We start from the raw sequence: 24,611 nt of genomic DNA on the forward strand, positions 1-24,611 counted from the left end.
CACACCATTTTAAAGCAATTATACTCCAATATAGATGTTAAAAAAAAGAATAAAATACATAGGAATGAACTTACCTAAGGAGGCAAAAACCTGTACTCTGAAAACTATAAGAAAATGATGAAAGCAATGGAAGATGACACAAACAGATGGAGAGATATACCATGTTCTTGTATTGGAAGAATCAATATTGTGAAAATGAATATACTACCCAAGGCTATCTACAGATTCAATGAAAACCCTATCAAATTACCAATGGCATTTTTCACAGAACTAGAACAAAAAATTTTTAAATTTGTATGGAAACACAAAAGAACCTGAATAGCCCAAACAAACTTTAGAAAGAAAAACAGAGCTGGAGGAATCACACTCTGTGTCTTCAGACTATACTACAAAGCTACAGTAATCAGAACAGTATGGTACTGGTACAAAAATAGAAATATATATCAATGGAATAAGATAGAAAGCCCAGAAATAAACACACACATCTTTGGTCAATTAATCTACACCAAGAGAGGCAAGAGGATAGAATGGAGAAAAGACAGTCTCTTTCATAAGTGGTGCTGGGAAAACTGGATAGCTACATGTAAAAGAACGAAATTGGAATATTCTCGAACACCATACACAAAAATAAACTTAAAATGGATTAAAGAACTAAATGTGGGGTTTCCATGGTGGCACAGTGTTTAAGAATCCACCTGCCATCCATGAACACAGGTTCGAGCCTGGGTCTTGGAAGATCCCACATGCCATGGAGCAACTAAGTCTTTGTGCCACAACTTCTGGGCCTGTGCTTTACAGCCCGTGAGCCTAGAGCCTGTGCTCCACAAGAAGAGAAGCCACCTCAATGAGAAGCCCATGCACCTCAACGAACAGTAGCCCCCACTCCCACAACTACAGAAAGCCTGTGCACGGCAACAAAGACCCAACACATTCAGAAATAAATTAAATAAAATTTTAAAAAATGACCTAACTGTATGACTGAACACCATAAAACTCCTTGAGGAAAACACAGGCAGAACACTCTTTGACATAAATTGCAGCAATTTCTTTTTGGCTCTGTCTCCTAGAGTAATGAAAAAAAATAAATAAACAAATGGGACCTAATTAAACTTAAAACCTTTTGTACAGAAAAGGAAACCACAAACAAAATGAAAAGACATCTTATAGACTAATTAAAGGATTAATCTCTGAAATATACAAACAGCCCAGGTAGCTCAATATCAAAAAATGAAACAACCCAATCAATAAATAGGCAGAAAATCTAAATAGACATTTCTCCAAAGAAGACATACAGATGGCCAACAGGCACATGAAAAGATGTTTAACGTTGCTAATTATTAGAGAAATACAAATCAAAACTACAATGAGGTATCACATCATACTGGTCAGGATGGTCATCATCAAAATGTCTACAAACAATAAATGCTGGAGAGGGTGTGGAGAAAAGGAAACCCTCCTACGTTGTTGGTATAAATGTAAGTTGGTGCAGCCATTATGGAGAGCAGTATGGAGGTTCCTAAAAAAAATTAAAATATTGTTACCATACGATCCTGCAATCCTACTCCTGGGCATATATCTGGAGAAAACCATAATTCAAAAAGATACATGCATCCCAGTGTTCATTGCAGCACTATTTACAATAGCTAAGACTTGGAAACAACCTAAATGTCCATCAACAGATGAAATGAGAAAGATGTTTTATATACAATGAAATAATACTCAGCCATGAAGAAGAATGAAATAATGCCAATTGCAGCAACATGGATGGACCTAGAGATTATCATACTAAGTGAAGTAAGCCAGATAGAGAAAGACAAATATCATATCATTTATATGTGGAATGTAAAAAAAGGGATTCAAAATTAACATATTTACGAAACAGAAACATATTTACAGATGTAGAAAACAAACTTATGGTTACCAAAGGGAAATGGTGGCGGGGGAGGGAAAAATTGTAGGTTTGGGAGTAATATATACACACTAATATATATAAAATAGATAAATAACAAGGACCTACTGTATAGCACAGGGAAGTATACTCAATATTTTGTAATAACCTATATGGGAAAATAATCTGAAAAAGAATATATACATGTATATATACAACTGAATCACTTTGCTGTTCACCTGAAACTAACACAGCATTGTAAATCAACTATACTTCAATTAAAAAAAAAGAAATAAAATACATCAAATTGCAAGGGAAGGAGTAAAACTGTCACTATTTGCAGATGACATGATGCTATATAGAGAAAATTCATGTCTCCATTTATTAGAACAAATAAATTTAGTAAAGTTGCAGGATACAAGATTAATATTCAGAAATCTACTGCTTTTCTATACATGAATAATAACCTATCAGAAAGAGAAAGCAAGAAAACAATCCCATTTAAAATCACATTAAAAAGAATAAAATACTTAGGAATAAACTTAACCTGGGAAGTGAAAGACTATCCTCTGAAAAGTGTAAAACATTGATGTAGGAAACTGAAGACAATAAAATGAAATGAAAGATATCCTTTGTTCTTGGATTGAAAGAATATTGTTAAAATGTCCATACTACCCAAAGCAATCTACATATTTAATGCAATCTCTATCAAAATACCCATGACATTTCTCAGAGAACTAGAACAAATAATCTTAAAATTTATATGGAACCAGAAAAGACCCCAAATTGCCAAAGGAATCTTGAGAAAAAATAACAAAGCTGTAGATATCATGCTCCCTGATGTCAAATTATACTACAAACCTACAGTAATCAAAAAATTATGGTACTGGCACAAAAACAGACACATAGATCAATGGAAAAGAACAAGACCCAGAAACAAATTGATGCATATATGGTCAATTAATCTCCAACAAAGGAGGCAAAACAATACAGTGGGGAAAAGACAGTTTCTTCAATAAAAGGTGTTGAGAAAACTGAATAATTACATGCAAAAGAATCAAACTGGACTACTTTCTCACACTGTATACAATAATAAACTAAAAATAGATTAAAGAATTAAGACCTGAAACCATAAAACTCCTAGAAGAAAACATAAACAGTACACTCTTTGACATCAGACAGCAATATTTTTTGAACATGTGTCCTCAGGAAAAGGAAACAAAACCAAAAATTAAGAAATGGGACAACATCAAACTAAAAAAAAACTTTTGCACAGAAAAGGAAACTATCAAGAAAACAAAAAGGCTGCCTACTGAATGGAAGAAAATATTTGTAAATAATATTACTGATAAGGAGTTAACATCCAAAATACACAAACAACTCATACACTCAACAGCAAAAGAACAAAATCTGATTAAGAAATGGACAGGAGACCTGAATCAACATTTTTCCAAAGGCCTACAGATGGCCAGCAGACTAATGAAAAGATGCTCAACAACACTAATTATCAAGGAAATGAAAATCAAAACCACACTGAGATACCACCTCACATCTGTCAGAATGGTTATTATCAAAAAGACAACAAACAACAAGTGTTGGCAAGAATGTGAAGAAGTGTTGGGAGAGAATGTGGAGAAGAGGGATCCCTCATGCACTGTTGTTGGTAGGACTGTAAATTGGTGCAGCCACAAAGGAAAACAGTATTGAGGTTCCTCAACAAATTAAAAATAGAACTGCCATATGATCCAGCAACTTCATCTGGGTATTTACCTGAAGAAAACAAAAAACACTAATCCAAAAAGTTATATGCAGTCCAATGTTCATTGTGGCAATTTTTACAATAGCCAAGATATGGAAGCAACCTACATGTCCATCATTAACAAATGCATATATATGTGTATATATATGTGTGTATATATACACACACATTCAATGGAATTTTAATAAACCATTAAAAATGAAATCTTGCCATTTGCAAGAACATGAGTGGATCTAGAAGGTACTATGTGAAGTGAAATAAGTCAGAGAAAGACAAATACCACATGATATCACTTATATGTGGAATCTACAAAAACAAAATGAACACACATAACAAAACATAAACAGTGTTATAGATACAAAGAACAAGCAGGTGTTTGTGAGAGAGGAGGGGAGTACAGTGAAGAAAGAAATAGGTAAGGGAGATTAAGAGGTACAAACTTCTAGTTGTGCAATAAATGAGTCATGGGTATGAAATGTACAGTGTGGGAAATATAGTCAATCTTTGGTGACATATTGTAACTAGACATCGTGGTGACCAATTTGAAATTTATAGAAATATTGAATCACTATGTTGTGTAACAGGAACTTAACACAGTGTTGTAGGTCAATTATATTTCAAAAACAAACAAGCAAATTCATAGAAAAAGAGATCAGATTTGTGGTTACCAGAGGCAGGGTGTGGGGGAAATAGAACTGTGTGAAGTAGCTAAAAAGTACAAACTTCTAGTTACAAGATAAGTAAGTACTAAGGATGTAATATACAACATGATAAATATAATTAAAATGCTGTATATTTTATATGAAAGTTGTTAGAGTAAATTCTAAGAGTTCTCATTACAAGTAAAAAATTGGGTTTCATTTATTTAATTTTGTATCTATATGAGATGCTGTATGGTCACTAAACTTACTGTGACAAATATTTCATGATGTATATAAGTCAAATCATTATGTTGCACACTTTAATCTTATACAGTGCTGTATGTCAATTATATCTCAAAAAACTAGAAATTAAAAAAAAACACAAAGAAATGAAAATCTAGAATTTTATACTGAGTATCTTTCAATAATATCTTTCAATAATATCTTTCAATAATAATGGAGAAAATTACCAGGGATTAAGAAGGTCATTTCATAATGATAAAGGGGACAACTAATCAAGAGGTCAAATTTATAAACGATTTATGCACCTAAAAACAGAGCTTCAAAATACATGAAGCAAAAACTGATATATCTGAAAAGAGAAAAAGACCAATCCATAATTATGGTTGAAATATGAAAGTAGACATCACGACAGTGTCTACAGACACTAATAGATTAGTAAGGAGATTTTATGAAAAACTTTATGACATCATATTCAACAATGAACAATTTCCTTGAAAGGAAAAGAATACCAATGCTCACTCAAGGAGAAATAAAGAAAACCCCAAGCCCAGATGAATTCACTGGTGAATTATAACTGTAAAATAAATAAAGGAAACCTCATTTAAAATGGAGTCTTGCCTATAGGTTGCCCTAGTTTGCTTGTCCTGAATTGCAATTCTCTGCTTCTCCCCAAATAAACTCATTTTCCTGGTAAAATAACTGGCTCTTCTGTTTTTTTTTTTTAAGGTCAATATAACAAATATTTTAAAAGCAATTCCAATTCTAAATAATTCTTCCAGAAAATTGAAGAAGAGGTAATGTTTCCCAACTCATTTAATGAGGCCATTATTACCCTGATACCAAAATCAGAAAGATATTACAAGAAATCCACAAACCAAAATCCCTCATCAACATAATATAAAACTTGTGAACAAAAATTTAGCAAATCAAGTTCAGTTATATGTACATATAAAAAGGATAACATATCACGACGAAGTGTTTATCCTGGGGATACAAGGTTAGTTTAACAATTGAAAACCAATGTAATTATAAATGTTATAATAAAAAACAAAAAAAAAACATGTAATTTACCTCAACAGATATACAAACAGCATTTGAAAAAATCCAACATCCATCCCTAAGAAAAATGTTCATCAAACTGGGAACAGAATGGAACTTCCTCAACCTAATTAAAAGCATCTATGTAAAATCACAGCCAACATCATACTTAATGGTAAAAAAATGAATGATTTCCCTCAAGACCAGGAACAAAATAAGAATGTCCATCCTCTTCACTTCTGTAACCCTATACTGCAAGTTCTAGCCACTGAAAATAAAGAAAATACATCCATGAGAAAGAATTAAAACTCTTTATTCATGAATGGCATGATTGTGTACATTGAAAAACTGATGAAATCTACAAAAAAGCTATTAGAATGTCATTTTATCAAAGTTGTAGTATACAAGTTCAATATAAAAAAAACAATTGTATTTCTAAATACTAGCAGCAAAAAAAATTGGAACATGAAATTATAAACAATGCCATTTATGATAGCATGAAAAATAGGAAACAGGTAAAATACACAATAAAAGATGTGTAAGATGTGCACATTGACAATAAAACACTGATGAAATTAAAGAAGGTCTAACGAATTGGAAAGAGATACCATGTTCATGGATCAGAAGACTCAGTGTTGTTAAAATGTCAGTTCTCCCCCAATTGACTTATAGATCCAACCCCATCTCAATCAAAATCCTAGTAGCCTTTTTTGGTGGAAACTGAAAAGCTGACTCTAAAATTCATAAAGAAATGCAAAGGACACATTTCAAAACAACTCTGAATAAGTAGAAAACGGTTGGATGATTAGCAGTACCTAATTTCAAAACTTAATTATAAAGAAACAGTAATGAAGGCAGTGTGGCAACGGAGTAAAGACAGACAAACAGATTAATGGAACAGAATAGAAAGTACAGTAAGTCCCCCACATACAAACCTTTAAGTTGCGAACTTTCAAAGATGCGAACATGCATTCGCATGTCCAATCATGTACAAGTGGCTGTGCTTTTGTGTACTTTACTGTACAGTACTGTATAGAGTACAGTAGTACAGTATCTTTATTTCAAGCCCAGGATGTCTGGAAGTAAGTGTAAAAGCAGTGGTGATGTAGCTGGTACTGCTAAGAAGCGCCAGGAATTGGAAGCCCAGAGAAAGGACAAAGAGAGATAATAGGAAGAAGAAGTAACTGAAGAATCAAAGAGATTCACGACACAGGAAATGGCAAGGGGATTTTCTTTATTTGAGGAGGCACTGTTAGTTTCTGAGGCACAGGATCTGAATGTAGAATGGTACACGAAGGTTGCAGCAGCCGTTCAGAATGCAATCCAGTGCTGTGTCATTTATGACGAGAAAAAAAGAGCTACTACCAAGATATCACTGGATCATTTTTTCTAGAGGGTAGATAAAATTGAATCCAGCAAGGAACCAGAACCTGTGTCATCAACGTCAAGCATGAGTGAAATTGCAGCTTTCCCTCTGTCTCCTACTGCTGATGATCCTTCAGCTCTACCATCTCCCACCTCCTCTCCCTCCTCCAGTCAGTAACGCTTCTTACCTCTTCACTCAATGCCAATGCCCTGTATGCCAGCTGTTGTACTATACTACTGTACTTTTCAAGGTACTGTACAATTAAAAATGTTTTATTTTTTTGTTTGTTCATTTTTTATGTATCATTTGTGGGAAAATATTATAAAGCTATTACAGTACAGTACTATAGAGCCAATTCTGATAGTTGGGTACCTATGCTAACTTTGTTGGACTTACGAACAAACTGGACTTATGAACGTGCTCTTGGAACGGAACTCGTTCATATGTAGGGGACTTAATTTATAGAAATAGAACCATGCATATTTAGGCAGCTGATTTTTGATCAAGATAGAAATGTAATTCCACAGAGAATGGATAGTATTTTCAACAAATGGTGCTAGAATAATCAGGTGTCTGTGTGGAAAATTTAGTTTTGAACCATATATTTGCACCAAAAACAAATACTGAATCAAAATGTATCATAGATCTAAAGATAAAACCTAAAACTATAAAACTTCTAAAAGAAAACACAGGGGCAAACACTTGAAATTTTGGGCAAGGCAAAGATTTCTTAGCTATAACACCAAAAATATGCTGCAGAGAAGAAAATAAAAGTGAAACACTGTCTTTATCAACATTAGAAACAATTAAGAGAATTAAATGACAATTTATAGACTGAGAGAAAATATTTGTAAGGCATAGCTCTGATAAAGGACTTACATCTAGACTATATTAGGAACTCTCAAAACTCAATAATAAAAAAAGTGACCAAAATAAAAGAAGAGGGTAAAAGATGTCAATGGGCAATTCAAAGAAGATAAATGGATGGCAAGTAAGCACATGAAAAATGCTCAACATCGTTAGTTACTAGGGAAGTGCAAATTAAAATAATATGAGATACCATTACATACATTTTAAAAGAGCTAAAATTAAAAAAGAATGATCATTATCAAGTGTTGGTGGGGGCTTCCCTGGTGGTCCAGTGGTTAAGAATCCGCACTTCCAATGCAGGGGGCGCAGGTTCAAACCATGGTTGGGGAACTAAGATCCCACATGCTGCACGGCCAAAGAAGGAAAAAAAAAACAAACAACAACAACAAAAAAACAAACAAATCAAGTATTGGCAAGGATATGGAAGAACTAAAACTCTCATACACTGCTGGTGGGAATGTAAAATGGTACAGGAACTAAAAAACAGTTTGGTGGTTTCTTAAAAAGTTAAATATATGATCCAATCATTCTACTCCTGAGTATTCATACAAAAATGAAAGGCATGCATCCATGTAAACACTTTCACATGGATACTCACTGCAGCTTTACTGGAATATCACAAAACTGCCAACAACCCAAATGTCCATCAACAGGTAAATGGACAAACTGTTGTGTATCCATACAATGGATTATTATTCAGTGATGTAAAGTAACAAAATATTGATACACTCCAACAACATGGATGAATCTCAAAATAATTATGAGAGAAAGAGACAAAAAAGAGTATACATTATATGCTTCCATTTATAATCATTTCGAGAAAATGTAAACTAACCCGTAGCATCAGACAGTAGGTCCCTGGTTGCCAGGGAGTGAGGGGCGGGGGATTGTGAGTTCAGGATGTGAGGCAGGAGGGAAGGATTATAAAGGAACATGAGGAAACTTTTAGGGGTGATGCATATGTTTATTATCTTGATTTTGTGATGGTTTCATTGGTGTGTAAATATGTCATGACATTAAATTATATACTCATTTTGTTGTGTAGCACCCCTCAGTAAAGTTGTTTTAAAAAATCAATGGTCTAGCCCAAAACAATAGGTTCCTCTACTCCCACTCACCAAAGTATGTTTCAACATATAAACTAACTATACATACTAAAATTTAACACTACTCTGCTCCTCATTAAACCTTATTTGAGCTTTAGTACTTTCCTGTGGATTCTGAGGGTTTACTGAAAGGTACAGGTAGTGATGGTGAGAGAATGAAAAAGAATTTTAGGAGATGGGCCTATACAAATATTGAAATATACTACTATGGCTTTAATTTCACTCATGAGGGTTTTTATTGCTAATGGGAATTTCAAAGATTAACATTTGATCATCAAAGTGCTTTATACATTCTTAATGATATTACCTAACACTAACTGAACACTTATTATGACTATGTGCTACATTTATTAACCTGGTTTATCTTCATAACAACCCTGAGGTAGGTACTATTACTATCTTCACTTTACAGATGTGAAAACTAAGGCATGAAGAGGTTAAGCACCATTACCAAGGTCACATAGCTTTTAAGTATGTAACACATAACTAGTAAGTAAGGATAGGCATCCAGGCAGTCAGTCAGAGTCTGGCTCATAAGTACTAAACTATACTACCTCTCAATCTTCCCTATTAAACTCAGTATTGATGTCTGAATTTTACATAATTAATTGCTGCTTTCTTTCTAAAGTAATAACTATCATATACACACAATAAGTGCTCAATGTTCACAGCACTAAGTAAGCATTCATGAAAAATATCAAAATCTGTTTCAGAAAAAAAAATCAGTTTTTCATAACAAAGTTCAACAATATTGCTTTATTATATATTCATTGAAAAAATTTAACTGAAATTAAGGACAGTTAAAGCTAAGATGGCCATACAATTTGTTATCCAAAATGGGAAAGTTGAGAGCCAAAGGCATAAACCAGGACTGTTCCAAGCAAACTGTGATATATGGTGAACCCTGTTAAAGCAAAAAGGATATAATTATTTCTGGGGTAAAATTCAGCTAAGTTATATAAGACTGAAATTGTCAATTTATATTTGGAGACAAAGACTGATTTCCAAAAACAAAGTGGATTTTCCTTAAATGAAAATGAAAATGCAGTAAACATGGCCATATCCTAAATGCTTATAAAACTTTTTAATTATTGTTTCCTTGGAAAGATGAACAAAATGCTGTTTAGTTTACAATATCAAATAGCTTCATAGCACAGTATCAACATTTTGCTACTTTCTTTTAAAGAACTTGAAGTTGTTTTAATAGGGCTTAATCTATCTTACTTCTTTTTAACCTCCCTGAAAAAGAAGAAGTAAAATCTCCTTGACAGAATGACGAGAGGATGGATGACAGATGAAAAAGCAAATGTGTCATTATCTTAGGTAATATTCACTGAATTTTCTTGATAGCTAAGAGGAAAATGAGCTCACCCACAGTACACAAAAATCTGTCCCTACATTATGAATAATTTTGCACTTTTTTCAAAGTAGATATAGTAGTGTTGGCCAGTTTTAAGAAAAGATACTGAGCTATGACAAGAATGATCACTTATATACAATCACTGGGTATTTAGTTAGATAATCTAGTTGGAAGAAAGCCATTACTAATTAAAATTATTAACTTAATCTAATCTAGACTTAAAGATTTCATATTTTTTTAATATCCATTTTAAGTAAAAGTCAGCAAAACTCTAAATTCTTTGAACAAACACTAATACGGGAGAATAGCAATTTTCCTATTCTTCTCACAGTACTCAGATGGCAAATTCATTAAAGCTTGGAAACTACTGATTAATAATTCATCACTTCTATTTCAAATTTAATCATGTGACTGAGATAAACCATTATTTTCACTGCAGTTATTACTAATTATACTGCAAGCATTTTAATTTGGTCAAATGTATTACAATTCATACTTCCTCAGTATAAAAGACTGAGTTCCATACATAAGTAACACTTTCTGCCCTGATTAAAGGTAACAACAAATTATCCCTCACAATTAAATAAGAATAAAATTCTAATTATTGAATTTGCTAGTGCATTTCCCTAGCTTTGTTTAGACATTGTAGTCTTTCTCTAGTATTATTTGGCACAAGGTGTTTGAAAGCTATAGTACTAGAAGTTCTAGAAGTATTTCAGTATAGTGTTTTCGTTTTTGTTTTAAATTTTTATTGGAGTATAGTTGATTTACAATGTTGTGTTAGTTTCAGGTGTACAGCAAAGTGAATCAGTTATACATACATCATATATCCAATCTTTTTTTTTTTTTTACATTATTTTCCCATATAGGTCATTACAGAGTATTGAGTAGAATTCCTTGTGCTATACAGCAGGTTCTTATTAGTTATCTATTTTACATATAGTAGTGTGTATATGTCAATCCCAATCTCCAAATTCATCCCTCCCCATTATCCCCTGGTAACTTTAAGTTTGTTTTCTACATCTGTGACTCTACATCTATTTTGTAAATAAGTTTATTTGTACCTTTTTTTAGATTCCACATATAAGTGATATCATATGATATTTGTCTTCCTCTGACTTACTTCACTCAGTATGATAATCTCTAGGTCCATCCATGTTGCTGCAGTTGGCATTATTTTGTTCTTTTTTATGGCTGAGTAATATTCCATTGCACATATGTACCACATATTCTTTATCCATCCCTCTGTTGATGGACATTTAGATTGCTACCATGTCCTGGCTATTGTAAATAGTGTTGCAATGAACATTGGGGTGCATCTATCATTTTGAATTATGGTTTTGTCTGGGTATATGCCCAGGAGTGGGGATTGCTGGGTCGTATGGTAGCTCTATTTCTAGTTTTTTTAAAGAAGCTCCATACTGTTCTCCATAGTGGCTGTACCAATTTACATTCCCAACAACAGTGTAGGAGGGTTCTCTTTTCTCCACACCCTCTCCAGCATTTATTGTTTGTAGATTTTTCGATGATGGCCATTCTGACCGGTGTGAGGTGATACCTCATTGCAGTTTTGATTTGCACTTCTCTAATAATTTGTGATGTTGAGCATCTTTTTATGAGCTTTTTTTTGCCACCTGCATGTCTTCTTTGGAGAAATGTCTATTTAGATCTTCCACCCACTTTTTGATTGAGTTGTTTGTTTTTTTGATATTGAGCTACATGAGCTGTTCATATATTTTGGAGATTAATCCCTTGTTGGTTGCTCCATTTGCCAATATTTTCTCCCATTCCGAAGGCTGTCTTTTTGTTTTGTTTATGGTTTCCTTTGCTGTGCAAAAGCTTTTAAGTTTAATTAGATCTCACTTGTTTATTTTTGTTTTTAGTTTCATTACTCTAGGAGGTGGATCAAAAAAGATCTTGCTGCAATTTATGCCAAAGAGTGTTCTGCTTATGTTTCCCTCTAAGAGTTTTATAGTGTCCAGCCTTACATTTCAATATAGTGTTTTAACTGTAAAGCTGCTGTTCAATATAGACTAAGTAACAAGTAATAAGCTTTGGTATACTTAATTTCCATATTATAGGAAAGAAGTAGGTGAACGATAACACCTTTCCTCTGAGCCTTAAAGGGTTATAGACCTCTTTCTTCTCCATTCCATCCACATAATCCAAGCTAATCAAGCCTTTCTTCCTCCAGAAAGTCTTCCCTAACATGTGGTAGACTGAAAAGAGTACTGGAATGAAAATCAATTCCAGCTATGCCACTCAGTGTATGACCATGGACAAGATAAATTCTGCACACCTTGGTTTATCTCTCTGCAAAATGATGGACCAGATCCCACCTAGCTCTAGAAATCTATGACTTTTAAATATGTGAACAAAAAACTTCACTTAAAAGCAACTTCAAGCCAAAAATGGTAAAGAAATATTTACATAAAACCTGACCACTTATTTCGAATTTATAGCCATTCACAGTGGTACATATATACAATAGAATATTACTCAGCCATAAAAAGGAATGAAATTGGGTCATTTGTTGAGACGTGGATGGATCTGGAGACTGTCATACAGAGTGAAGTAAGTCAGAAAGAGAAAAACAAATACCGTATATTAACGCAGGTATGTGGAACCTAGAAAAATGGTACAGATGAACTGGTTTGCAGGGAAGAAATTGAGACACACATGTAGAGAACAAACGTATGGACACCAAAGGGGGAAAGCCGCGGGGGGCTGGGGGTGGTGGTGTGATGAATGGGGCGATTGGGATTGACATGTATACACTGATGTGTATAAAACTGATGACTAATAAGAACCTGCTGTATAAAAAAAAAAGAAAGAACCAAAACAGCCAAGACAATTTTGAAGAGGAAGAAGATGTGGTAGTGATAAGGTGTGGAGACTTATTTATGCAATAACAAGACTTTTAAAATAAAAGTAGTGTAATGTTGGCATGGGAGTGGGCAGGTACTGTATGTCAATGTAACAGTTCAGAGTGCTCAAGAAATGACCCACATATAATGAGAACTTGGTGTTATTATAAATTGGCATTATATTGATTAATCAAAAAAAAAGACCACTTATTTCAAATTTATAGTCATTCACAATAGGAAAATATTTATATTTCTATATTGGACAAAAAAAAGCTTAGAGTGTAAATTAACAATGCAAGGTATACTTGAGGAAAAGATTAAATAGCTTGTGAAAAGAGTATTCAATTAAGTATTTATTATGCTAGGTGATAGGAAATGCAAAAGTGAATATGACATTTAAAGCTCCCTGAGTGGGAAAAGTAAAAATGCATACAAATGAATATATAACCAGGGAGAAAGTGATTAAGTACTAATGCTCTAGTAAAAGTACATACAATGCAGTAATAGGAATGCAGTTGAGGAAAAGCACAAGTTGCTCTTTTTAAAGAAGGCAAGGGAGGAAGCCACAAATAACCGTCCTGTAAAAACTTCTACTGGGCAATTCTTTTTTTGGTCAAGGGTGTATGTATTTGAAATAAGTGACATTTTACTTACTTAAATTATTGTAAATTTTAGATAGAAATGCCTTGTAATTAATCAGGTATTACTGTGTTTATTTTTAATATATTGTGACACCATGAAAATTTCATTACTCTCTTGCCTCTTCTACTTTTGTTTTGTTTACCAGATTCTTCTCCTTGTCCCCACTGTTTAACAAAAGGGAAGCAGCAATGTCAATGTTCTCAATGCTGAAACTATTGTAGCAATAAGACACACAAAGCTAACATGACTTCCACTATCACCCCCACCCCCACCCCATTTAATTGAATGAACAAATTCTAGGAACTGTGCATGGACAGGAGGCAAACAGAATCATTTTCTATATGCTTCTGATAGTGATACTCACCAATGTCAAGAAAAGCACTGGAAAGGGAAAAACAACTTATAAGGAACTATAATTGAGTAAAACAATTGTCATGAGGTGACAGTAAATGTTACAGTTCTCCCAACTAAAGGGAACTAGTATAAGGAGTTATGGGTAACTGAACAATAGTTTACCTTCATCACTAATTTAAAACAGACAAGAAATTATCGAACTGTTAAAATGTACAGATTTTTTTTAAAGTTCATATAGCTCATTTGCTCAGTAATCTGCCACCATTTTCAGAAAAATTCCAAAGACAGAACTAAAGTAATTTAATCCATAAAAAGGGAATACATGAAAGACCTTGTGAAATATTTCAACATCCCCCAATATATTTTTCTATGTTAATTTCTCCAGAATATCAGACTAAATGAGGTAAGAATAAAACTGAATTTTGATATCTATTATTCCTTAAGCATTACACAGACGCAAACATAAAACACAAAGAACATGGAAAACCAAAAATCTAAGCACAAGTGGCATATAAATCTCTATTTCAGCATTAGATTCACTGTTGCTAGTTATTTTTTTTAGAGGAACACAAGAGTTTCATGTGTATAGCTTTAAACATTGGAATTGTTCCTTGGGAAAATGTACTTTTTGACGCATGACCTGGCTGATTAGAAAATACATATATTTAATGAATAATATTAGTAGTTTAAATCACTTTATAAAGGGAAATCTGACAAATTATAAATAAACCAAATTGCATAGAAATGGAATTTTGGAATTGGAAGGAACCAAAGGGAGAACTTAATCCCCAAATTTTACAGATGAGCAAACTGAGGCAGGCAGTTAGTAGATCAAAAACTAGCACTCAGTTCTCTTGGCTTCCAATCAGGTGTTCCTTTTACTACACCACACAGCACACTTGTGTTATGGCTAAGATCCAAACACAATCCCCTCCCTGTGTTTCTAATGTTTGAAAGGTAATGATAATCAAATCCCTGATTTTTTTTATTCTACAGTGATCAGGATACAAGATTTACTACATAATGTATCCTACAGATTAGCTAATGTCCCTGAGACAATTAGGTTTTATCATTAGCAGATATTAAATACAAGCAAATCCTTTTGTCTTAAAATGTTTTCTACTTCAAAATGTAGCTTAAAAGCTTCAGGGCCCTATAAACCACATGCTGACAACTTTGGGTTGTTGTTTTAAAACTTAAAATTTTTAGACTATAAATGTAAGAATTAATATTCAAGCCTTGACCTATTATTTTTTCCCTAAATTAAGTAAGGCCAGTTACTTTGAAACTTCACTAATAACGACAGCCACTAGCCACCTGTGGCTATTAAGCACTTTTAAAATGTAGGTACGTCCAAATTCAGACGGGCTATAAGTATAAAATACACACAAGAATTTGAAAAATTAGTATGAAAAAAGAATGTAAAATCTCACTAATTTTTAAAATATTGATTAGATGTTGAAATATTTTGGATATACCAGGTTAAATAAAATATATTATTAACATTAATTTTGCCTGTTTATTTTTTTTTTAATGTGACTACTAGAAATTTTAAAATTACATACGTGGCTTGCATATTGAACATTTCTATTGAACAGCTCTTAGCCATCAATCGTAAATATCTAGGTACAACTGATAAAAAGTTTGTATATTCTCTAAGAATAAGTTAACATATAAAAATCACCTACATAATCACTAGTCAATGTCTGTGCTAAAGAAGATATGATGTGTAAAAACATATTAAATGCAGAAACCAACTTTAGTTGGCTTTATGTATTTTTCCTCAGTAGATTTACATTTTTGGTTTTGGTTAATACTGGAAGTGGTTTATATTCCCTGATCACATGTGAACTGATAAGAGAGAAATGTGTCCCAGAAGCATGGCAAAAAAAAAAAAAAAAATTCAGCCTTTGTCTTCTTCAATCCACACATATATGTGAGTTGACTTAAAAACAAATACTGTGATTTAAAAACAAATACTGACATAAAACACCATCAGATACTCTGCGAATGCAGACTAGGCTATAACTTAAAGATTTCAGGAATTAACAGTAATTCAACAAAACAAAACATCTATAATTTATACCTTTGCTCCATCTGAAATACTGTCCCAGTTTCCACCACTCAAAGAGAACTTTCCATTGCCTATACGCAGCAGTATCTCTTCAGGAGTATCATTGGGGCCATTAGCAAATGGAGTATATCTATTAATAAAAAAAGATTTAAGTATACATAAGGGCCTAACATATATATTAAATCTAATTGAAAGTGATGAGTATAGAACTACAAGAATATATTTACTATAGCAAATTAAGAATACCACCTAAAATTTCCCTTTACTGTTCATATCAAATTTTATATTTCAAACAATAAACTTAATCCTAATGAATTATTTAATAAAATGAAGAGTCTTGCCTACAGCAATCATTTTTTTTGCCTTTGATCAGTTAATCAATGTAAAATAAAATAAAGGTAGCTTTTTATGTAGCTCTACATTCTGAAAATCAGACCAGAATGAAACATGCAAATTTTATATTCTCACGGGCATAAGTTAGCAAACCAAATATACCTACTATGAAGAAATTGTTAATTTTATATATTCATAATATATTTATTGAATTGGCTCAAATTTATTCATTAGCATTTTATCAATATTATCAGTGAAAACAAGTTAACAATAGTTTTAATTAATGTTTATGAAAAACTGGTTAAATATTTATATCAATGTAACAGAAAAATCCTCTATAGCCATTAAAATTATTACATGGATCAGTATTCACAGACAGGAAGACAAATACATTGTATGAAGTTAAAATAGTTTAAAAAATAATTATAGAATGACAAAAAGTGATCAGTTTTATACCATTGTAACAAATGGAACTAAAAATGGTATTCAAATTTGGGAACAGAAAGACTTATGGTTAAAAAGTATGAGGAAGATGTCTTAATACGTTAATGTGTTAATTCTCTCATGTAACCATTAAGTTGACAAAAACACACATACATATGCACACACACAAAATGTTTTGTTTAGTCATAAAGTAAATATTTGAAAGCAGCTATCTAGAAATTGTATCCCATGGTTTGAAACCAATACTGCTGATTGCTGTTCACATGAAAACTTGAGCTACCCTTAACTTTAGCACTTGCTGTGGTCTATAACTATTTTGCCTATGTCTAAAAGTACGTGGAATATACTGACATGTAATTATCACCAAGCCAATAAATAATTTAGAGTCACCATTTTCATAACTTATCTTTATAAAGCTCCTGCTACATCAAGCATATTTAATTATACTAAATGGCTTCTTTAAAAACTCACACCTAAGTACAATTATATTATAATTCTTCAAATTTCATTCTACACATTAGACTTTGCTAAACCTAGCCTTTATCTACGGCTACACATTTTTACTCCTAAATAAAAGTGCTACTCATTATTAAAACAGCACTTGTATTATTTATAAATTAACAATATTAACACAATCCAATGGTTACATTTTTTAGTATTTCTTTATCCTTTTAAAAGAAGGCAGCTGTGCGTGTTTCTGTAGTTTAGTATTGTTACCACTTTATTTAGCTTTGTTATAAAGCTCGATCTTACTAAATCTCTATTGCCAAGAGAACCAAAATTCAAGTACTTAAAAAAAATTAACACCAGCAAGTTCAGGGGTAAGCATCTGCTGAACCATGAAATTATTTCATGCTCAAGTAAACATTTTCAAAAAGTAATGCACTCAAATGTAAAATATCAAAATAAAAATAAATGCTTTATTTTGAAGTTTTAGTTCTAACTGAACAATCTTTTAATTATATATCTAAATAATGCCTCCTTAAACACCTTATTTTTTTTAATTTTATAAGTATATAATATTTTGAAATATTGATAGCATTTTCCTTAAGGTTATTTTCATCTGTCCTCTTTCTAGATGAAAATATACAGGTGAAATTCAAATAATGATGTGAATTAATTTGAGTATATAAATTTCTTACCCAGCCAACATTGTGTAAAAAAGGACTCCCAGACTCCAAATATCACAAGCAGCATCATAGCCTTGTTGCATAAGAACCTGAGAAAGAAATACTCATCTGGTACTACTCAGTATAAACTCAGTTTTCTCATCTAAAAGAAAGTTGTGCTTCTAATAATCTCACAAATGTTCACAATTTAGCTCATTTTAATCTTTTCAAAAATAAATTCACAATGTTAAAGGGAAAGTCTTCTGCAATTAACAAGCATTCAATAAGTGGCTATTAATGTGATTAAGCAACATGAGTGATACAAAAAAACAGCCTTTAAAGATATGATCCCTGACCTCAATGAGCTTTCACTCCTCCTCTCAGGAAATCCAGACACATCAAAATTTAAAATAATATGTATAGAGAGCTTAATATATTCTACACAGAGTACTGTCTTTTAACCCTAACACTGACTCTATGAGATAGATATTACTTCCATTTTGAAGATGAGGAAACTGACGTAAATGGTAAGTAATTTGCCCAATATCACAAAACTAGTGAGTAGTGGAGCAGGCATTCTTACTCTGGTGTCTGTGATTTTAATATCTATGATAATTGCCTCCTTATTACACAAGAGGTGGTAAGATAATATATAATCTCATGAAAGCAAGATGAATTTATATTTTATATACAAGGCTCATGTCTTAAAAAAAATCAGTATATTTCTGGATCACAAACACACATTTGATAAATTCTGAATGGTTTTGTTAATTTTTCATATAATAATTTAGGTAGCTTTTTTCTTTTGAGACTAGTATTGATAAAAATCAAATAACATATTTATTATATATTCATGTGAATATTCTCTGTGAAGTTAATAGCTAGTCTGAGGTGAAATGAGGCCTTTTTTTAAATTTAGAAAAACAAGCCCACTGCTAAAGCCTTTAGACATAGGAACAAAATAGAAACATTATTAATGCGTTAACACTGGGGACTGTATAACCACCAGAATGGACATTTCATTTATAAAAGGCTAAAAATATTAATGTTTAGCTTTGACAATGGCCAGACTTGAATAATACGTATCTAACTAACTTAAAATTCAAGATATAATGTTTTTTTCATAGTCAAAGTGTATTTATAAGAGCACACGTATCTGCAAACTTGGGAAGCTGAATAGGCTATCAAAATACCTATTTAACTGGCTTATGTAAATAACACTAGTGGAGACTACAAAGGCCCTAATAAATAATGAGGTAGAGCTAAACAATTCACATCACGATAAGCCTAACCTGGCATCCTCTAGTGAAACATAAACCTCTCCTGCTTTTTTCCCTTATCTCTTTCCTTTTCTCATCACTTCCTTTTTTTTAAAAATACATTTATTTATTTAATTTATTTATAATTCTTGGCTGCATTGGGTCTTTGTTGCTGTGCGCAGGCTTTCTCTAGTTGCGGTGAGTGGGGGTTACTCTTCGTTGCGGTGCACGGGCTTCTCATTGCAGTGGCTTCTCTTGTTGTGGAGCATGGGCTCTAGGCATGTGGACTTCAGTAGTTGTGGCTTGTGGGCTTCAGTAGTTGTGGAGCACAGGCTCTAGAGCACAGGCTCAGTAGTTGTGGTGCACAGGCTTAGTTGCTCTGCGGCATGTTGGATCTTCCCGGACCAGGGCTCGAACCCATGTCCCCTGCATTGGCAGGAGGATTCTTAACCACTGCTACATCAGGGAAGCCCTCTCATCATTTCTTGCAGTTCTGGGCATCACCATGTTTTCCCTGGTTCCCTTAGGACAATATTTTTAAAGGTTCCCGGATGATCCAATGCAAAGCCAAGGCTGAGGGACTGCTTAGTGAACTAGTTGGACAGGCAAGGGTTAATCAGTGAGTCAGCTATAGGTATTTCATACTCCCAAAACCTTCAGAGTTAATGAGAAGAAAGGCACTGGAGGGATCATATTGCTTAATCTAATTAGGATCAATCATGAAAAACTTGGTTTAGCTTTACCACACACTTAAACCCATTTTGTAGCTGTAAAGAAGAGGCAGTCTACTTTTGTTCTAGATCTCAATGTCCTATTAATAGTAAGAACATACAGCCATAAAAAAAAAAGGCAAGGTAGCGGGATGAAGGAAAGAGTACAATGTAGAAAGTAACGTGCTTCATACCTTCTTACTTGCATCAAGTTAAATACAAAGAAGATAGAAGTCAAAATTAAAGTAGTTAATGACTTTACTTTCTCTCTCATTTGGCTTCCCAAATCATCAAAAGGTAACATAGACAGAGATGCTCATTCAGATAAATTCATATTTGGAGGAAAACATATGACAGCCTAAAGCCAGAGCAAAGCAGGGTAATTTCACATTTACTTTTTAAAAAGAGTTACAGGCATAGCATCCATCCAATATATTGTAAATTCCTTTAGTTCAGGATCATTCTTAGACCTCAGTAGACATTAAATGTCAGTTGAATAATATGATAGATTTGCTTTTATAAAAGAATAAATATTTTTTGAGATACATTAATTTTTGTGACATAGGTATAGTACAAAAGCACATCTATTAAGTAAATAAGCCTTAAGAGGTTGACTGAATTGATGCATATCAAAAAAGTGAATGAATATTCCTTATTGTTCAGCTGAAATTAGTACTACTAATTAGTTTCTCTTTTAGCAAATAAGGGATCTTAATGAACTGTGATGAATAATGAATTTATACTCTCATAAATGCTATTATTTATTCAAATATCTGCATGGATACTTGAATCTTTCTGATTCTAGTTGAAAAGATAATGCATTTCACTTCACTAATAATTTTTGAAGGGGTCTGAAATTTTAGAAACAAATCTTACCCCAAACCTGTTTTACATTTATAACAATTTACAAATATGCATTGATTGCTAGCAGAGGCTTCAGCTCTTGATAATAAAACTTTTCAAAGCATTTTGAAAATACAAATTATAACCTAGCCAAAGGTAGTTCAGACACTAGAGGCATTAGTTACAGACAAGTGGTCTCCACATGCCCACCTGAAAACCTTCACTATTACAATGGTGAGAGTGTCTTACTACAATGGAAGTCTGTTAGGATAAAAAGCATCAATGGGCTGTATTCTACTCTGCAGATTTGTACTCATTTACCTAGGAAAATGTTTACCTAGCCATTAATCTAAAAATGTTTACCTAACCATTAATCTAAACACAGACATACTGTATATTTTTCATTTTAATGAAATGAGAAATATACAGTATACCCTATATTTAACAGAAGAAACTTAATCTCAAATTTCTATCTTCCTATTCTATAAAACCATTAAAATGCCCTAGAAAAGCTAATTTTTTATGCCTAAGATATCTCTTACATCTGGGGGCAGTACAATAACCCCTTCTTGGATCATGCATGCATCCCAATTTTTGTTTTGGGACATACAGTTTCTATATATTTTAATGTGATAAAAATTTGTACATTCATTATTCTATGAATATAATTAAAATATAGATTAGAGCACATTCTCTGCATACATACACAATTTCTTACAGGGAAAATCTTATCATAAAAACCCTGTAAAGCAGGTGTTATACTTCTTCCTCAACATTAACATCTTAAAGGAAGATTTAATAAATTTTAACATGGGAACTTTTCACTATTAGAAAGTTATTTTCCTATTTTCTATGTTTCTATTTTCATCACTAGAAATATTATTTTTCTAATAGCTACATTAAAATACAGATTTGTTGATATTTCAATATAAGAAATATGCTGTGTCTTGTATTATATCTGATGTGCAATATTATCCATAAAGGACTAGTATTTAATGCAAAAAAAAAACATGCACATGAGATAGGAATTCATCCTCAAATTATTTTATTCTTCTTCTGACTTGGAAAATTCAATTTTTCTAACCTGAGGATATCTGTGTATTTTCATTTGTGTTAAACATCCGATAATTCATATGACTTAGCATTATTCATAACATATAAGAACAGTTCTTGACTTTTACAAAGAAAACTTATAAACAATCTATATGACCAATGCCATCCCTGATTCATTTTTCATCACCCATACTCTCACTGCTGTGGGAGTTGCTACTGTCAAAGCTCCCATCCCCATTATCAGAACTGACAGACTGCTGGAGCTTGCCAAATGTGAAACGTGCACCCCTTGACTTCCTCATCTTCACCTTTCCTGTCTCTTCTAAGATCTACATACGAATGTTATTTGCCAAGAAAAACCCTACCGCTTATTAAAAAAACCCTGTGAAGCTGTTTTCTCCATGAATTAGAAGATCTTAAAGATAATCGGGGATGGCATTGCCCATGTTATGTATAATGCTAAACAATATAAATCACTTCATGTTCAGCACAAACCAAAATATCTGAAAATCTATCCTGGCTTTGTTACACAGTGAATGCTGATATTAAGTATTTTGAGCCTCAGTTTCCTCCTTTAGAATATTTAATATGTTTAAGGTGAGGTTATCTTCACTCTCTGCCCTGCTCTAAAAGGGTATGATTCTGAAACCACCATGTAACCCAGCAGAATAGAATAATCTGATTATTACATTCAGGTTGGTTTCAGATGCTAGTTATTAGTTTGAATATTTATATTGGGAGTTATCAGAATTCAATGATTTAAAGAGCTTTATAGCTGGGAAAGGACAAGATAACTCAGCTTTTACCTACCTACCATAACATATACATGATATCAAATACATTTAACTAAAGGAAAAGAATGAAAGGCAAATACTGAAGTTTTAAAGAATACCTCAGGTGCCACAAAGTTTGCAGTGTAGCATGGAGTTAAAAGAAGTCCATTTTCTCCTCGAAGTTGTTTTGCAAACCCAAAATCACAGATCCTAATGGAGTCTGCATTGGCTGATTCATCCACGTATAAAATATTACTGGGTTTAAGATCACGATGAACAACCTTGAACATTAAAAAAAAAAAGCTTTACAATTCTATAGCTAACTAAATATCTGTGGAATAAAACATTGTAAGTTAATATATTTCCAGGAAAGGGAAATGTCTCAATCATAAAATTTTGAAAATGATACTTTCTCCAACCATGATGGCCCTGACAACCTGAAGTACACAGACAAAATTATCTCTATCAGACAGATGTGCCAGGTTTTTTATTTTTGTTTTTTTCTTTTTGCGGTACGTGGGCCCTCACTGTTGTGGCCTCTCCCGTTGTGGAGCACAGGCTCCAGACACGCAGGCTCAGCGGCCATGGCTCACGGGTCCAGCCGCTCCGTGGCATGTGGGATCCTCCTGGACCGGGGCACGAACCCGTGTCCCCTGCATCGGCAGGTGGACTCTCAACCACTGCGCCACCAGGGAAGCCCCAGATGTGCCAGTTTTTATCAAGCCACCAGTTTTGTTAACCACTTCCAATCTCAAAACTCAATTATCAGTTCCACTTGTAGATATAATGGACTAAGACCCTACTCAACACCCCCTCCCCACGGTAAACAACTATAAAACCTAAGTAGAAAAATCAACTACCTTGAAGGTACTGGGGAATGAGCAAAAGGAGACAAGACTCTGGTGGGGAGTACATACTTGTCACAAAGCAGATTTTTCAGCACAAACCCTCCTAAGAAAATTACCCACTGAAAACAAAACAAAAAATAATCACTGGAGAAAAATAACAGAATATAATAAATCTCCGTACGTTAATACACAAATGTGCAGTACACAATCCAAAATTATCTGATATACAAAGAACCCCTCCCCCCAAAACAGATCACAGTTTCAAGAAAAAAGAAAATCAATTCCAACTCCAATATAAACCATGTTGGACCTAACAGCAAGCATTTTAAAGTGGCTATTATTGTGATATGATAGATGTGCTAGGTAATGCTATGGTGGCAAAATAACATATAAATGTCTCAAATCAACATGTACACCTTAAACGTACACAATGTTGTATGTCAATTATAGCTCATCAAAATGCCTTTGTTCAACATTCACAAGACTAAATAAATATAAGAGAAATTTAAAAAAATAACGTAGTAAAACAAAACACTTTCAATGCATGAAAACTCGGCAGAAAAACAGAAACAGTAAGAACCAAATGAAATGCTAGAAATGGAAAATATTCTGAAATTCTCTGTGATGATTTTCTTTCTGATACACTATCTACTTCATTCAATCTAGTCCTATTTTTAATCAGCAGTTTACTACGTTAAAAGGTCTTTCAAGACAAGGATCAAGACTTAAACCCATGGTTGAATCTGCAATACCTTTTATAATGTCTGGCATGTAGAAATGCTCAACACGTTTGTCATTAATTTACCTAATTGATGTAGTTTAATTTCTAAAATAATAAACAAAAGAGATGTTTATCATTTTCTTCTTCTCAAAAATTCTGGTCATCCTTTATTTTAGAGTGTGTTGATAAAGACAATCAAGGAATTAAATTATTATAGAACTACTCCTTTAGCATTATACAATTTACATTTCAAAATGCTGAAAACGTACTCTGTAAAACCACACTCAAAAATGAGTTCTGGCCCCTGTAG

General features: G+C 33.0%; 1 protein-coding gene across 10 annotated transcripts in view; it reads right to left on the reverse strand.

The window, feature by feature from the left end:
* Positions 1 to 24,611, reverse strand: part of RPS6KA6 (ribosomal protein S6 kinase A6) — a 171,512-nt gene that overhangs the window by 32,218 nt on the left and 114,683 nt on the right. For 7 of the 10 annotated variants that reach the window (XM_049705089.1, XM_004278909.4, XM_049705090.1 and 4 more), the window contains 3 exons: positions 22,852 to 23,013; positions 18,128 to 18,204; positions 16,221 to 16,338 (listed from right to left, as the gene is read on the reverse strand). In XM_049705089.1, coding sequence (XP_049561046.1) covers positions 16,221 to 16,338; positions 18,128 to 18,204; positions 22,852 to 23,013 — 357 coding nt within the window. Of the gene's footprint in view, positions 1 to 9,648; positions 9,816 to 16,220; positions 16,339 to 18,127; positions 18,205 to 22,851; positions 23,014 to 24,611 lie in introns of those variants that run through there. The other 3 variants (XM_033404040.2, XR_004476398.2, XR_007474917.1) reach the window with 3 other exon arrangements.

The sequence above is a fragment of the Orcinus orca genome, chromosome X (genome assembly GCF_937001465.1).
Source record: "Orcinus orca chromosome X, mOrcOrc1.1, whole genome shotgun sequence".
Classification (NCBI taxonomy): Eukaryota; Metazoa; Chordata; class Mammalia; order Artiodactyla; family Delphinidae; genus Orcinus; species Orcinus orca.